The sequence below is a fragment of the Habropoda laboriosa genome, unplaced genomic scaffold (assembly GCF_001263275.1).
Source record: "Habropoda laboriosa isolate 0110345459 unplaced genomic scaffold, ASM126327v1 scaffold197, whole genome shotgun sequence".
NCBI classification, from domain to species: domain Eukaryota; kingdom Metazoa; phylum Arthropoda; class Insecta; order Hymenoptera; family Apidae; genus Habropoda; species Habropoda laboriosa.
Genome location: NW_017100305.1, coordinates 370,856 through 387,904, shown reverse-complemented (window position 1 = coordinate 387,904; position 17,049 = coordinate 370,856). Strand labels below are relative to the sequence as shown.

General features: G+C 37.9%; 5 protein-coding genes across 7 annotated transcripts; 2 read left to right on the top strand and 3 right to left on the bottom strand.

Annotated features, from left to right (window-relative positions):
- Positions 1-1,601, bottom strand: LOC108573998 (sphingosine-1-phosphate phosphatase 2-like). The gene is made up of 4 exons (XM_017936497.1): positions 1,136-1,601; positions 875-1,076; positions 565-789; positions 1-488 (listed from the first exon to the last, which is right to left on the bottom strand). Exons 1-4 carry the CDS (start codon positions 1,599-1,601, stop codon positions 71-73), a joined length of 1,311 nt encoding a protein of 436 aa, XP_017791986.1. The 3' UTR covers positions 1-70.
- A 928-nt stretch (positions 1,602-2,529) lies between these two features.
- LOC108573995 (zinc finger protein 271-like) lies at positions 2,530-5,210 on the bottom strand. Its single transcript, XM_017936494.1, has 3 exons — positions 5,037-5,210; positions 4,795-4,962; positions 2,530-4,725 (listed from the first exon to the last, which is right to left on the bottom strand). The coding sequence occupies exons 1-3, from the start codon at positions 5,208-5,210 to the stop codon at positions 2,530-2,532; spliced, it is 2,538 nt and encodes an 845-aa protein (XP_017791983.1).
- A 159-nt stretch (positions 5,211-5,369) lies between these two features.
- LOC108573982 (F-box only protein 22-like) lies at positions 5,370-7,210 on the top strand. Its single transcript, XM_017936475.1, has 5 exons — positions 5,370-5,849; positions 6,033-6,208; positions 6,287-6,602; positions 6,677-7,056; positions 7,149-7,210. The coding sequence occupies exons 1-5, from the start codon at positions 5,683-5,685 to the stop codon at positions 7,208-7,210; spliced, it is 1,101 nt and encodes a 366-aa protein (XP_017791964.1). The 5' UTR covers positions 5,370-5,682.
- Positions 7,211-7,843: 633 nt separating this feature from the next.
- LOC108573983 (pancreatic triacylglycerol lipase-like) lies at positions 7,844-9,391 on the top strand. The gene is made up of 5 exons (XM_017936476.1): positions 7,844-8,170; positions 8,248-8,396; positions 8,476-8,652; positions 8,729-9,004; positions 9,066-9,391. The coding sequence occupies exons 1-5, from the start codon at positions 7,938-7,940 to the stop codon at positions 9,302-9,304; spliced, it is 1,074 nt and encodes a 357-aa protein (XP_017791965.1). The 5' UTR covers positions 7,844-7,937; the 3' UTR covers positions 9,305-9,391.
- Positions 9,392-9,539: 148 nt separating this feature from the next.
- Positions 9,540-11,049, bottom strand: LOC108573984 (5'-AMP-activated protein kinase subunit beta-1). 3 transcript variants are annotated; one of them, XM_017936479.1, is made up of 5 exons: positions 10,870-11,049; positions 10,511-10,739; positions 10,140-10,418; positions 9,824-10,054; positions 9,540-9,736 (listed from the first exon to the last, which is right to left on the bottom strand). In XM_017936479.1, exons 2-5 carry the CDS (start codon positions 10,703-10,705, stop codon positions 9,590-9,592), a joined length of 852 nt encoding a protein of 283 aa, XP_017791968.1. In that variant the 5' UTR covers positions 10,706-10,739; positions 10,870-11,049; the 3' UTR covers positions 9,540-9,589. The 3 variants fall into 3 exon arrangements, with proteins under 3 accessions (XP_017791968.1, XP_017791969.1, XP_017791967.1); XM_017936480.1 differs by having other exon boundaries at positions 10,511-10,736; XM_017936478.1 differs by having other exon boundaries at positions 10,511-10,720.
- Positions 11,050-17,049: the final 6,000 nt, after the last annotated feature.

Sequence of the window (17,049 nt, the reverse complement as noted above, 5' to 3'; positions counted from 1 at the left end):
TTTGACACACTCACCAAAATTAAATGCATAAGGTTAAGAAGTGTGCCCTTTCAATAAAACAAAGAATGTTCTATATTTCCGTGTAAAATGTCGGTCGATTAATTCCAAATATAGTAAACACTTTTGGCAAGAAATATACTGTATTTACACCTATCATAAAACAAGTTATATACTTGTGGACTAGATCAACAAGAACCTTATCTTTATTTTCTGAATAATTTTGACTTTTCATAAGGACCTTGGAATTAATCTTCAATATGGCACACATTGTTTGATAACTAAGGAATTTGCAAATAACTCTTGTTGCAAGAATGCTGCAAAATCCAAATAATGTTCTAAGTATCAGGCAACTAAGCATAGAATAAGATGGCCAAATGATGTGATATGGTGGTGACTTTGTAGGAGCTAACATAACTCCAGTATTGTAATTAAGCCATGCTCCTAAATGAACCCCAGTGGTAACAGATACCACCATGGTAGTGTCACCCCTACAATAAAAAAAAAAAATCAATTACAATCATATTAATATATATTTTTAAAATATGGAATCATCCTATATATTACCTGGTTGGTGTCCATTTTTTACCACAGGGATAATAAACTATGACACCTATACTAATGGCAATTAAAATTGTTAAAGCCCAGATATTTGAAAGGATATAATAATCTGTGATATCCACTAAAGGTATTAATGGAATCAATAGTAAAATGGCTAGTATTAAGCCTGCTAGGATGTCCAACACTGTGTGCATACCCAAGTAAAGTCTACTCATACACACAAGTGTGCACCTTTCAAATAAATAATGACAGTTATATTTTTAAATCCTTTGTTAATTTTATTAAGCCCGTGTTAAAGAATAACATAACAACTTACCACATAATAGCAATTGTCCAGCCAATAGAAACAGGATAAATATATCTATTCATTGTAAATAATACTACACTGAATGGAATTGATATACCAATCATAGCATGAGTAGATGGCATTCCGTATTCTTCCGACCATTTCATTTGCAATCGAACTGCTGGTGGACATGCTGGTCTTGGCCAGCATATAACATCTTTCAATATTTGACCTATGTAAATATGAATCTTGAGAATAAACTTTATCAGATTCTATTAAATAATAATTTACCTGTTGTCATAATAATAGCCCATACTAAAACAACTCTTCTACCTACAACACCATCAATATTCCAAAGCCAGAAAGGTATAAATGTACAATAAAATATTTCATCTCCTAGTTCAGTCCCAAATAAAAATAAGTAATACCAAAAGTAATTTGTTATGGTATAATTCGAAATAATGACGGTCGGTGAATGTTGTTTCTCATTTAACATACACGCATTCGTTTCTGCCACACCGATAAATTTCTTTTCCGATTTAACATAACTATTTCCCTTTGATTCTTCAGATTTTAATAGACAACTATTCGAACTGTATTCGATATTTTGAGATTTGGTATCGCGCACATCCGTACACAAATTGTCTTCGCAATGTTCTTTCAAATTTTGTCCATAATGTATTTTAACACCGAAACATTTTTGTATTCTCGCAACTAAAAATGCATCTTTCAAATATTCTATAATTTCTGACCACATAATTACTACATGCATCATTCAATGTTCATCGAAAGAATAACATTTTATTCAATAATTATGTCAGCTAGTACCGAATACACAATTGCGGAAACGATGAATTTATAGAATTATGTAGATTAAGATCTGTCACGTAAAGAAGTAAATTAAACCCAAGAAGTTTGGTATAAATCTGACGTGTAAATGTTAACTACTCTATTGAATATTCATTGTACCTTGCGGTAATATAAAACTACTTCTAAAAAATGAGATTCATTTAAAATTTTCCATTACAATACGTAAAAAACTGAAGACAAGGTACTCGGATAATTTGTCCGTATTTAAATAAATATAAAATTGTAAATGTTCACACAAAACATCTTAAAATATAACACTTTTTGCCACCTTCGCAGAACCTCATGGTACTCTGCGGACTACATATATTTACAGAAGACTGTGTACTCTGATCTGCCATATTTAAAATGAAATAACGAGTATACTTTAAGGTTGCTTTACAAGAAAATCGATAATTAAATATCAATATTCAAAATACATTAGTGTATTGAACTGTTAAAAGTAACGAAACCAGATGTGATATATAATGCAATAAAAAAATAACCTAACAGGAAAGGGATTGTTTTTCGTCTTTTTATTTAGTAACCTACCTTTTACCCTGATTGGGGAATCCTATGTATAACAAAATTTCACATTATACGAATTAAACAAAAAAATAACGCCATAAAATAGACTCACTTTCCAATATTTTACAGTGTGTAAGATACGCAACTCGTAATAATAATTGAAAATGCAATAAAAAACGTTTCACATATTTACTTTTTTTTATTAATACGAAATATATTCCGTACGTTTTAATAACCGAAACATGTCCACGAAATAAAAATTTATCACAGAAGCATTTTAATTCGAAATTCAATTATTTTGTTAGATCGATCTATGATTGAAACATTTGTCCGATGAGAGCGAAGCTTTTAACAGCTAAAGAAACATCAGAAATATCCGAATTCGGATGAATATGAAGATCCGACGTATTAACAGTATTTAGATTACTAATATTCTGAGAACTTATTCTCTGAATATTGTCGATGTAGGTTTTGTTACTTTGTGTGCTCATCACATTAGAATTATTCAGGTGAACTGGCGGTAAAACCGTAATAATAGGAGTTACACTTGGCGAAGACGTTTCAGATTCACAATAGGTTTGCGTATTTTGTGTAGTGTTAGATTGATAGCTATTATACTGTGCCTTACATTTTTTTTCATGTACGAATAAACTACCCGAATGGCTGTACGCCGTACCACAGATTTTACAAGCATATGGCTTTTCCCCTGTATGTGTGAACTTGTGCTCCTTTAAGTACTTCAATCTTCTGAATGATTTCCCGCAAGTTTTGCAATGATAATTCGCTTCTCCAGTGTGCGTTGTAATGTGTGCTTTAAGAGTGCATGATTTGGCAAATGCAGCGCTACAAAAATGACAAACGAATGGCCTATCACCGGTATGAGTTCTTTCATGATTGATACAATTAGAATTCGACGTGAATCCCCGTCCACAATATTTACAAACGTGAGGCTTATAACCGGTATGGGTCCTCATATGAAACATGAGACCTGTATTTTGCCGAAAGGTCTTGCTACATATGTGACATAAAAATCGCTTAAAATTTACATCTTGTTCTTCTTTAGCGCGCTCGTGGACTCTTATATGTTTCTGCAGCTTAACTTCCTTCTCGAAAGATTTATTACATTCGTCGCATCGGTACGGTTTTAATCTTTCATTTGATTTCTGTTGATCTTTGTCCTTGTCATCGCAAATACAGATTTTACCACAGGTCGCACAGTCTTCTTTCTCGGAGTTGTGCATACTTAATTGATGTTTTAATAAGGATTTCTTAGTATCGTATGATTTTCCACAGATTTTACAAGGAAAGCCCTTTTCTTCATTATCTGAATCAAGTTCTTCCCTAATCCAACTATTTATTAATTTAATTGCCGATTTATCGTCGGATGGTTTTTGTACTTCTAACGATGCTGAATCTTCATCGTGCCCATATCGATGTTTGTGACTTTGTAATCTATCTTGACGGAAAAATTTCATATTACATACGTTGCAAACAAATTTTTTTTCAACATGAATCTGTAAATGTTTTTGAAGTGACTTTTCATTTGCATAACGTTTGGTACAATATTTACATCGAAAAAGCGTCTCATCGGAAGAATTAATTTTTTTAGTACTAACATCTGAAGTTGAGATATTAGGGCCAAGTACTTTATCTTTAGATTCTAATGTATCTTTTTTTAGAATATCTAAGGTGGTACTTCTACTACTTGCAAATTCTTCTCCTGTTTCTTTTTTATCATTATTATTTTCAATTTCAGTGACCCTGTCTTTAGGTTCAGTTAAATTTTCCAATTTTCTTTTATCTCTAATTTCTTTCAAAATGGAGAGAACCTCCTTTGGATTAGTTCTTTTATGAACATTTAAATGTCTTACCATAGTGTCAGTTTTCCTAAAATTCCTGTCACATATTCTACATAATACTGTTTTAGGTTTTTCTTTAACTGTGTGCAATTTACTATGCTGTACTAATTTATCAAGTTGAAAAAAGTGTTTGTTACATTTATCACATGTGAATTTTTTTTCATCATGAGTTACTACATGCCTATCCAAAGACCTCTTGCTGGAATAACATCTAGTACATTTTGGACAAATATAAGCAGTTTGAGAATCAGTTTCATTAATGTTTGCTGGATCATCATCCCACTTAACATTTGTATTTTTTTTTATGTACTGCCTTTGCCTTTCTTTATGATTTTTTAAATTTTCTATAGATGTTACTCTTTTGAACATTGTCATTCTTCTTGTTCTATAAGCTTCTCTTCCTGTGACACTTGTTTCATATCCTACTTGTTTGCAATTAACATAAGCATTTTGTTTATTTAAGAAACTATTAGATTTTTCTTCTTCTACAGGATTACATACATTAATTGTTTCATGTTCTTTCATTCCTTTGATGTTGGAGTTAAGATTTATCATTGGATATATATTATGACCCATTGCAGAAAATGTACCAGTTTCTATCTTGATTAAATCAGAGGCAAATGAATAATCAGTCTGACAATATTGGTCCTGGTAAGGAAAAGAAATGATCACAATTTTGTAATCATATTCTTCATTTACACATGTGTGACTACTTACTCTTGTATTCTTACACAAGTTGATACTATATATCTTTTCCACTTTTCCATATAATTCTCTTAATCGGGTATCAGACTGCTGGCATTGCTTTCGTAATTGATGAGCATCATTGATCTTTAATATGCATTTCATACAAATAGTGGAAGGTAAGCCATCATCCTCCAATATCTGATCAAAAAGTCATGTTAACAAAGAAATAACAAAAAAACATTAAAGAAGAAAAGTTTAAAAATTAAACTGACCTCCACACCGCCGCATAAACGAAGTTTCTCAGGCAAATCAGTCACATCTCTATTATCCAAATTACTTCGTTTAGCACCAAAAATGCATTGGTTATTTTGATTCGTTGTAAGGCAAACGCGGCAAACATTGCCGTTATCATTTAATGAAATTGTCGTTTTATTTTCGATTTCCATTAGATCTTAGTTAAACCGAGCGTTTAACTAGAATATATATTTTCATTCGAATTATGTATAAACGTCAACGTAAGATCATCATTTAGATATGATGCTGTAGCATTCACCATTACATGCACATTATTTCTTTTTTCCGTGAAAGTCCATCGATGTCTTTGGTAGAGTTTCTATGACAGCGTTGTAAAAACTCAAGGTTTTCTAAAAAGGAGTAAATTTTTCAAGGCAGCGATCTGTCATCGTTGTTGTTGTTATTGTTTATTATAATATATAGTATAAATTTATCTTTGAAAAGTGGTCAAAGTATCGATAAAAGGTAGAAAGGGCATTTAGTGTAGTAGTCTGTTTATTCTACTTGTTCTTGACATAAGTAGACCGACGCAACAGTAAATACAGAGACAGTGATTTACTTGATCTATGTGATACATTTTGTACGAAAAATACAGTGATTTTATTAAGTTACACAGTTAAGTAAATGGAGGATATACCAGACAAAAGAGTTCGTGAAAATAATCATACTACACCGAACGTCGAAGAAAGGAATATAATTCGTACTGATCGGTACTTAACCTATGATGTTTTAAGGATTATATTTAAATATTTAAATGGAGTGGACCTATCGAATGCTTCAATGGTTTGCAGGTGCGAGAACGTTTAATATTTTCATTTTATTATTGTTTCACGAAAGGTCTACTTATTCGGAGTAAAGAAAAAAACTTGGAAAAGTAGACTCTTTTTAGGAAGATTGTGCAGATATTGAGATTCCATGGCTCGTTTTCGTAAAAGTTCCGTAAAATGCATTAAAACAAGCGTTTTACATTCTAGATCCTGGTTAGAAGTGGCAAATGATGAAAAACGAATTGCAAGGGGTTCTATTCTGTATTTTCTTCAGGATAGCAGAAATGCTGACTATTTTAGGATTCAGCTTATTAATAAATTACTGATTAAACCAACATTAGGATTACTTTTTGGACCTCCATGGAGACAATTTGATAAAAAACGTATTTATTCTTTTATTATATTTCTACTTTTTTTTTTTTATCCTTCATCTAATAATCACACTTCACTTTTGTGTCAAGATTGCCATTGTAAAGTTCTCCCAGCAAACTGTGATGTTATAACAATGGGGACAGAGGGTGTAATTATCAATGACAGAGAATTTGAAAATCATTTGACAGATGTAGTGTGTACATTTTTACCTGACATACCTAATGTAACAATTAAAACATTCACATTTGTCGGTGTTTTTCGTACACAAGCTGCTGCACAATATACTCACCAGATTAACACAGCTTTGAATACACGTGCAAGTAATAGTCATAAATGTCTGTTACTATTTTGTAATAACACAGGTCGTCGTATAGCCAGGGCAGTTGCAACACTATTGCAAATAAGGTAAAATTCAAAATTTCATAGATTCCAATATTATATAGAGTGTCATACATATGTAATGTTATCTTCACATTTAGTCACGAGAAAGCTTCTATATGGGGTGGAGTGGTCAGTGATTTGCGTATATGCAATTCAAAGGACCCCGGAGACAATAGATGTGTACAACCTGCAACTTGTGTTGCAATTACATTAGTTGGCTTAGTTGATTCATGGTCTGTAGTCATTGATGGATGTTATAGGACCAAGAAAGCTGTTGAAGAGAGATTAAAATCATTTAGGAATAATGTTTCTTTAAGAAAACATTCCATGGGGTTTATGTTCGCGTGCCGTGAGCGCGGGAAAAGAATGTTCCGTGAAGACAATGTAGAATCATCTACTTTTAAAAACTTGTTTCCAGAGGTACCATTAGTAGGTTGTTTCGGCGACGGAGAATTCGGAAAAACTACGATACCAAACGGTAAATAACTTTAGATTCGATACTACATATAACGAACAGTATTTTTATGAGAATATGAGACTATGCAATCTTGGTGTGCATTTTTCTTTTAGTGAAAGAAGAAACTTGGTACAATGAAATATCGACCGTATTTTTGATTATCACGTACGGTTGAAATTCATAAAGTTGATTCGAGTGTATAATAATACAAACATGACAATTGATTAAAATTATATCATTAAATTTAAACGTATGTGGTGTACATTAAATTGCTAAATGTAGTATAAAGAAAAGTCAACGTTTGTAACTTAATTGTGAAAAAATGTATGATACCAATCATAACAATGTATGATAATATATTTTATGTTCGTATATATTTGTTTTATGTTATCACACAATTTATTATTTCCTTCTGAAGAAATGTACGATTTTCCATGTGGTTTAAGAAATGAATTGCTTCCTAAACGATTAACAAAACAACTGAAAGATAATTATCAGTGTGCAGAACGACAAACTTGTTTAATACAGTGTACGCGTGATTTCGACGTCAACACGATACGTAAGTGCCTAGCATATCAAACGCTTAATTGGGCGAAAGCCTGCACAATTTTGAGTCTAATTACAAATTTAAAACGTTCTTGTAGTAGTTTAAAAAACTACTTAACAGTATTTCCGCATATACGATACCAGACTAAAGATAAACAAATGAAACGGGGTCACGTGGAGTTTGTTCATGTTTGGTAGGATATTGTGAGGGTTTATAAGAAGGTTCTACCCCGACGTTCTCGCCATCCAATTAACACAAGTGATACGAAATTTTCACTTGCGCATTCTTAGAGTTTTTTACAATAATTGTAGTATTATTTCGAACGTTATATGCGGTGATCCTTGTAAGTGGAAGAATGGGTAGAATAAATTTATCGGTGTATTTTGCTATAGTGATCGTTATTTTATGTAATTTTGCGTATTGTCAAACATGGGAGAGTGGTTTAAAAGAAAAATACGACGGGTACGGAGAAGACTGGATTTTCATGCCTGATGGAAATGATCAACCGCAAGTAGCGGTGCTAAAAGAAGCAAATGATGAACGTGGGATTTTCGATGAATCACAAGTCTCCTTCCTCCTTTATACTCGGTATACAATAATTTACAATGTATACAGTCACAAAAATATACTTTACACTTCTTTTTAAAATCTAAACATATTTGAAGATCTGGCCCAGAAAATGGAACTCAGTTGTATAGGAATGATAGACAAGGACTCCTTAACTCAAATTTCAAACGATCGAGGCTAACTAAATTTATAACACACGGATGGAAATCGAGCGCAATGAGTTCCGGCCTAGTCAAAATGAAAGACGGTACTAAATCTCAACAACGATATTTGAATATATTATATCAACGAAACTGTATGTTTCACAATTTGTTATAATTCTATAGAATACTTAAAGTATTATGACTATAATGTCATTATGGTTGATTGGCAACCTTTGGCTGCAAGCACGTTCTATCTTGGACCAATGCACAACACAAAAAACGTAGGAGAAACAGTTGCTCAATTTATAGATTTCTTAGTTAGAGAAACAGGTCTGAAACCCAAAGATGTCCATTTTCTTGGTATGCATTATTAGAGTGAATTAAAGATGCAATTATTCTGAATTTACTCTATTATCTTAATTATTATATTACTAAGGGCATTCGCTTGGAGCACATGTAGCTGGAAACACCGGAAGTTCGATAACTTCCGGTCGCTTAGGAAGAATAACTGGCTTAGATCCTGCTTCGCCCGGATTTCATTTACTCGCATCCAACAAAACTAAATTAGATAGTACAGACGCATTGTTTGTCGATATTATCCATTCTTGTGGTGGAGTGGTAGGCTTTTTGCAGCCTTTAGGTAGTGTAGATTTTTACCCAAATGGGGGAGTACCTGTTCAACCTGGTTGCTGTTGTATTGCAGAATTAATAGGTAATATACCTTTTACGTCATTTATCAACAGGTTTACTCGCATATATTTGTGTTTTTGCAGAAGCGTGTAGCCACGGTCGATCATATGTATATTTGACGGAAAGTATTGGCTCTAAAACTGGATTTGTAGCGAGCAAATGCAACACATGGGATAATTATGTACTAGGCAACTGCAAGAATGCCAAAACTACACTGATGGGAGAACACGTGGATAAAAGGGCTACTGGAAGTTATTTTCTGATGACGCGATCTGAACCACCGTATGCCGAAGAAACACCGTCAACTGATAACATGATTTAAAGAAAGCATTTAATGTTTTAAGATCCATAAGAAGCAAATCGTGTTACAGAATAAAATGAATGTATAATGAAAGTAACTCACTATTGGAAGGCGTCTAATGTAAAATATTTCATTTTAATAAATAATAATTACATTATTTTACATTTCAAATACAACAAATAGTTTATGCTATATAAGTTTTCAAATATTTCTTTTTAAACGTCGATAGTTTATCTTACCTACAAAATATGCCTTGATTCGATGTAACTAACGATTGCCGACAACTTTGGGAATGATTTAAGAACTTTAAATTGGTTTGTACAACAAAGTCGTCACATATTTTTTGCGGTAACGATGCGTGGCTGACAAAACCATTACGCTATCTTTAATACTTAAGGCATATAAATGATTTAACATAACGTGATTTGGTTCTGGTAGAAGTGTTGGTTCACACTGAAATTGGCATTGGTACAAGTGGTATTACTGAATTGTTATAATTAAAAAAATGCTCTGTCTATTTTTGGTATATACTATACTTACAGACAAAGGAGTATCTTTATTGAGGATAACTTGAAGCAAATGTGGGGGCAATATTGGTGGTCCAGCTACTTTTTCCCAAGGCTTGTGAGGAGGAATATCTTGCCCATATTCTGTCTGAGCACTACTAATAACACCTTCACTATCCTTTGCAAGTGCTTGGAAAACTTCAAAGTCAGATTTTCTTACAGACACTAAATTATTTTTAGAACCCATACCATTATCAACAATTTTCTAGAAAAAAGTATATTTCAATGGAAGCATAAAGAAATCAATTGTTGTTAGAATACCATTCTGTATCAATAAAATAATTTCTCACTATGTCTGGGTCATGTCTCCATTCACCATCAACAAAAAACTTATATTGATGTTCTCCCTCTGGCAAATCAATGATTGTTACAAAATCACCATGACTCTTAACCATTGGCAATGTCTTCCATCCAGTAAAAGTTCCACTAATATAAACCTGTTTACCACCTCCCTCCCATTTAAAAACTGTTGGTAGCACTTTGCTATCTGCTACTTTGGTTCCTTCAGACACTGTATTGGAACGTGGACGTTGAGAACTAAACTCTTCTCCATCTTGATGACCATGAGTCTATTGATAAAAAAAATAAAGAATTCCTTGGGTAAAATCATTAGTTCTTTCTAATCATTTATTTCCTTCTAATGAAATAGTAAGAATAACACCTTGGCAAAATAAGGCTCCTCTTCCTCATTGGAAGATTGGAAAACTAATTTTTGGCTTGGCTTTTTATCAAAAACGAAGGCTTGGCCTTCCTTTCCTGGTGAAGGTGGAGGGTATTCCTTGGTATGACGATGTTCTCTGCTCGAGTGGGTGCTATGATGATGTCCAACCGGTTGATTGCTCCCCGCATTACCCATTATCAGGCCGTGATTCTTATCACAAAGAACACTACTGTCATCGTCGAAATATTTATTACTTGATCATGGATCAGTAAAGAAATATGGAAAAAGTACGCCACTTCCCTTTTAAATCAATTGTTTTGTTTACGAGCATTAAAGACGTCGAAGAAAATTTGTCTTACCTAATTAAGACGGCGATCAAACTCTGATTTAATACTGTCGACGATTATTTCGTTTTCATTGGTATTTTCGTATTTCAACATATGTTACTTTCAAACTACAAATCAAACACGATCAAAAATTAAAACGTCAGAATGATTAAAGTAACGATTCTATCTGATTCCACTAAAAAATGGCTGCTTCGTTCGTTCAGGATCTACTTATCAACAAAGTCGATGAAAACTATATAATCATCAACTACGTCGTAACATGTCAGCTACGCCACCTTTAAATTTTTGTTGCTGCAGTGAAATGCAACTTTACCGATATACACCTGCATTATCAACTGCAAGAACTGTGACTGTTGAAGTGAAATAGACAGTGATAATACCAACATGGAAGTAATATCGGCAGTAAATAGAACAGAGTATAAACCAGTTGCACAATTGTCGAATATACGAAGTAAAAAGCGCGCCAAAAAAGTCAATCCACGTTTACTACGTTTCAAAAACTGCGTTAAAGTTAAACGTATCAGTACTACCTACTTGATTCAGTTGATTCCATTTGCAACAATATTTCTCCTCCACAATCCTGCGCAACAAAGGGGGTAAAATAATTAGAAATATAATCACGATGAACGAAAAAAGAGAATATGCGCACTGGTTTTATCTTTGACGTTGTATGTCTTGTGTAATGCGCAGCATGAAACTGCGCAATTTTGTTCGTCGTTCCGAACCACAGATTTTCGTAAATAAAACGTTATCGGGGGGCTATGACTAAATGTGCATTTCTACACGGATATCGTCAAAGTCTTTCGAAACGATGTCGGTATCCGTGGTTTTCAAGGTGACATGGACCTTGTATCGTAAAAGCAGCGAGGTGTGCGAAAGGTGATCAATAACCGTCAATATGCAGGACGACGTTTTAATAAGAGTGTAAGCCTGAGATCCTGGGGCCCAGTTTATGACTCCGCGACACAGGACGTCACTTCGTCGCTCTTACTGCCTGCTCTTTATTACCACTTGTCCCTGTCTCTCTCTTTTTCTCTGTCTCGCTCCGACCTCCCTCGCCTTCGTACCCCATTCTCTACACTCCCCCCTCCCCCCAACGACATCTAACGTTTTCTCCTTCGCACCAGTTTCCTCCTTTTCCTCCATCCTATCTACCGTCCTTCTTCCTCTCTGTCTCTCCGGCTGTTTTCACGCGAATTTATTATTTATAAAGTCGAAGGAGCTTGCGCCTCCTCGGGCGTGTTCTAACTTGCCCATGTCTGACTTTCAGCCTCGCAACAAAACTCTCACGAAGCCTTGGTGGACTCGTTTCATGTCTCTCCACGACCACTTTTTCGTTAGTGGAGAAAAGAAGGTTCGTTTTTTATCACGACAAAGTTGGCAATACCTCCCCGTCCCACTTTCAACGTCTCAAGCTAGATGTCACTCGAGAGTGAGAGAGAGAGAGAGAGATTGAGGGGGGGCGTAAGACATTTATTAACACAATACGTGTGTAGTACGATGCTCGCGCCGTTTTCGAACCGCGAAACGGAGAATTATTCAACGATGGGCAGATGTAACGGGACAGCTTTTATCTCTGTAAGAGCCGGACCGAAATGCAGGTTTAACAGAGCAGGTTTGATTTGATCGATATGCTAAATGTATTTCTCGTTCCGCGATGCTGATTAGATTAATGGTAAAAGCATCGGGATTAATCTGAAGTGGCGACATATGTTCGACATTTCCGGGAGTTGTCGCGCGCTTACGATATTTACTACGAAGCTTGAGTGGCGGTGGCTCGCACGCGGGACCAGTGTGTATATATCGATGTTAATTTTTATCGGGAACTTTCGATAGAGACCGGCCGCCCGCAGCGTTCAAGTAACTCGCAAGTAACGAGAGAAGTTGAAGGGGTGGGGAGAGTAAAACAACGCGTTCTTGTAAACGTATGTATTCAGCCAGGAAGCCGGGCGCCGCTAGGATGCGCCTCTGTCGACCGCGCCAAGTAAACCCAAACTCCCGACTTTCTGTTCCGGTAAACAACATTTTAATCCTATCGAGATTGCTCGTTACAGGGTGCGAGGGACGATATCCAAGTTTCAGCCGGCGTAACATCGTTGGAATTGAAAACTGCGTCTGTAACACGATCGAACATCTTTCTCCACATACGATTTCTCGAGAATCGAGCAACCGGTAAATCAGGTATCTACATCTTGGTTACGTAAAACACGCGAAATATACATTTTTAATAATCTCTTTTTCAGATATCTCGATCGAGACACACACTTGCCACATTGTCTCGTCTACAGTGTACGTAGAGTACGGTTCACCGGAGAAATTCGAAATTTCCTCAGGTGAGATTACGGAAGAATCGACAAGTTTTAGACGCATAGGACAGAGAGAGAAGAGAAGGTTGGCGCGAGCCAGATGTCGGGAGAACGAATCCGGAACGAATGGTATACGCAACGAAAGGAAGGTGAAAAGAAAGCTCGTACAACGAAGGAAGTTACAGGAGGAAGAGGACGAGAGGGAAGTGGAGAGACGAACGAGAGACGCAAGGCGAGGCGGTGTGCATGCGTTTAATCGATAATCACCGGCAAGTGGTCTCGCAGCCGAAAAGGGTGCGGAGGTTACATCTGCGAGGTATCATCAGCGCCGGCTACGAAACGGCGATCCATCATCTCTCGGCAGTCCAAATCCGAAATTGCTCGGCCATTTCCTTGGGCTACGCGTGCGGCTATAATAGGGATTAAGGCCGGTGTAAATAAATTTCGAATCGCGAGTAATCCTATCTCTTTAAGCTTTGCGGCGTTTTCGTCGGAGTCGAAAGGACCCTCTGGAGAGAGGAACGCGACTGATCCTGTTTCTCCTGTTTCGCGACCGAGCTTAACCACAGATAGAGAACTTTAACAGAATCGAAAAGTGAATAGAATCAACGGATAAACGTTTGATCGTTGAATTTCAAACTCAACAAACGTTAACTCTATAAATGGGAATTGTTCTTCGTCGTAAGTTTAACACGAATAGAATATCAACCGAATGACCGAAAGTAGAGGCAATCAGAGTACGTAAGTTGATAACGAGCAACGAGAAGTGACAGGGAGGTGGTTCTCGTTTCTTCCGAGCCCGTTCGTCGGTTGTGTTCGCGTGGCCACGGTTGCTGAAATAGTATTGTTACGCTGCTCATTGAGCACGAGGCACGTCAGATTGTCAGCGGCAGATAGAGGGACAACCTTCGACGGGTAATAATAGATATGCTGTCAGCAGGATGTTTCGACATTCGATCGCCAACTTTTTACCTATTTACTACCTGGATATAGATATAGGGAAGTCGGCCGATCGAACACCCGTATATATATATATAAATGTATGTATATGTATATACCCGAGTGTTCCCGTCGCGCGTTGCAGAGGGAACAGGCTAAGAGATGTTCAGGGATGACGGGGACTTAGGCCGTGTTCAGGCGAAAGTCGAGAGAGGTGGCAGCGGAGGAGACGACGACGACGACGACGACGACGACGGTGGGAGAACAAAAAAGGACGCGGAGGAAGATGGAAAGGATTACGGTGCGTCAGGAGCGATGACTGAACGGCCGGTAATCGCCGTGCCGCTCTAATATTTCGAATAGTTCGCATTTACAATGGGCTTTATTGGCGGGAAAACTGAGGGGGGTATTTTGAGCAGCCAGGACATCCATCACCGGGTGTCAACGTGATTGTCTTGCGTCGCGTTCACCGTGGAAAAGTATTGACGCGCGGAGAGAGAGAGAGAGAGAGAGAGAGAGAGAGAGAAAGAGAGAGAGAGAGAGGAAGAGGGGAGGGAGGAGAAACGAGCGACCACGGACTATGGTGATTCGCGAATCAAGCGATATTTTCCGTTCGACACAAGTGGAAACATGGATATACGCGATTTATTCGGCGTAGAAGAATGAAAGTCGAAACGTTGCTAGATATCGAACAGGATATGTTAAAAGGATTTTCACGGTTACTGGAAGAGGATACCGACACTGTTTTTGGACAGAATTATTTCGGCCGACGAATCATACCGTGCGACCGCGTGCCGCTCGTGCTCTCGTCATTGTGTCGTATTTAAATGAGCCTTCTAATGCGTTTAGGTTGAATATCACGGCGACGTGGCGCGTCATCCTGCCATCGGAAAGGCGTCAGGCATTTAGTTCGATGTGGTTATCGATTTTGATCGTTCCGCACAGTAGCTGTTCCGCAATTTTAACCGCGTTTCGAAGGTGTACAAGTTAAAAGCAACACTTCCATTTGTGTGTAAATTCGAATTTAAGTCTTATCGGTTGTTTCGATTTTTCTTGCTACTTTTCCCTCCCCTGACAGGGTTGGAACGTACAACATGTACACCTCGTTTCGTCGAGCAGATATAAAGGGAGCGGAATCGGGAGCGTCGTAACGAATAAAAGTGATCGGCGTTGTCGTCACTGTGCGGATTAAAGTCGACGAGAAATAAAAGCTGGTCGTTCGTTGGGAAAACAGTACGGGTGGCCAGAGAGTAGGTACATACGCTCACGGGAGGCGTCGATGCATAATCGGAGCGCACCCTCCCGTGGCTATCCGTTTTATTTATCCGATAACACGCCATTATGAGCGAATCGTGGATGCGGCTGTGTCGGTAACGATTGGCTATTTATAATAACACGTGGCATATGGGTAATTAGTTGCGCGTAAGCCGCGCTGAAAAACCGAACGGTGGCGTACGTGTCCAGAAAAATTACCGTCGTTTTTCATCTCGCCTCAAAATCCATTATTTTACCTCTTGATTTTTCTCTACTCTGCCCCGACCTCTCTCTCTCTCTCTCTCTCTCTCTCTCTCTCTCGCTCACTCACACGCACTCACACATTCTCTCTCCCTCTGTATAGCTGGTCGGCGCAGTATAAACCGCGAGCAATTAACGTTTTGTAAAATCCTGCTCTTTCGTGACTCTCGATCGACTTTGACGCCTGTTTTGCCACGACGCGCACGTATCTCGCACGAACAAGTAATTACGTTAATTCGATCGATGTTCTCTTTTGCCTCTGATATACACGCGGGCGACGATTCAACGCAGGATATATATGTATATGTTACATATAAATATAGAGAGAAAGAGACGAAGAGGACGTGATAAATTCAAGGAGAACAGAGAGACGATCGCAAGTGGTCAAGCGGACCGGAAACAACGTCGAGCAAAGAGAATCGAACCGACAGACAAGGTGGCAATTGGAGAGTGAGAGGAACACACCGCGGGTATCAGAGAGCAAAGTCGATGATAAACGCTACTCTTATTAACTACCTCCCTGTATTCCCCTTTCTCCTCCTCTCTCTGATCGTTTTCTGCACAAGGCTAACGCGACTAATGGCGATAGGATAACGGAGGGCAAAAAACGTTGAACAAAAATCCGCGTGTCGCGAAACACACGGTAAACGGAACACGTCGCGTACAAAGAAACGTAGAAGAGCGACGCTTCCGGTGCAGTGGAGAGTCCTTCTGACGCGTGTCCGGTTGGATGCCTGCTCGAATATATCTTCGTCTCCTTCTATCTCTACGATATCTCGCTCTATTTCTCTGGGGTAAAAATTCGCGCTTTTTTCCCTCTCTTATCCAACGTTACAACCTAGGTATACAAACACCCTCCTGTGACGACCACGCGCAAACAATGACCGAGGGTTACGTAACAGCTATGCCACGGGAGAGAGGCAGCAGCTTGTTCTCTGCTTGCCCTTCGCGCAATTCTCTCCGTTGCGGGGTGGCCAATGAGCAGTAACAGGAACGCCACCAGCGAACCGCACTCCCGTGAACGCTTCGGACAATGCGTATCACACTCAGCCGAGTTGCCTGAAAATCCATCGGTTTACCTGCTCCCCCCGGCCCCTCCGTTAACCCGACTCATTTTCCTCTGTTATCGGAATTTTCTCCCAATATCCTATGAAATTTCTCGAAAGTTACAATTTCAGAACGAAACAGCCAGCAGTTTTGTATTTAATTTTCTCTTTCGCCTTCGTTAGAAACGTGTGGTACCAGGACGTGAACAACGTCGCGAACAAGAAAATTGCCCGGTGCAACGAGATGGCCAAGCCAGGAAAGACAACGGACACAGTTAGGCAAGAGGGGGCCAGCCAGCCAGCAGCGTTCAAAGTCGTAAGCTCGTGGGTTCGAGATATTTTCTCGTGACCGCAAAACAAGAGGAGGCGGCGGCGGCGGCGGCGGC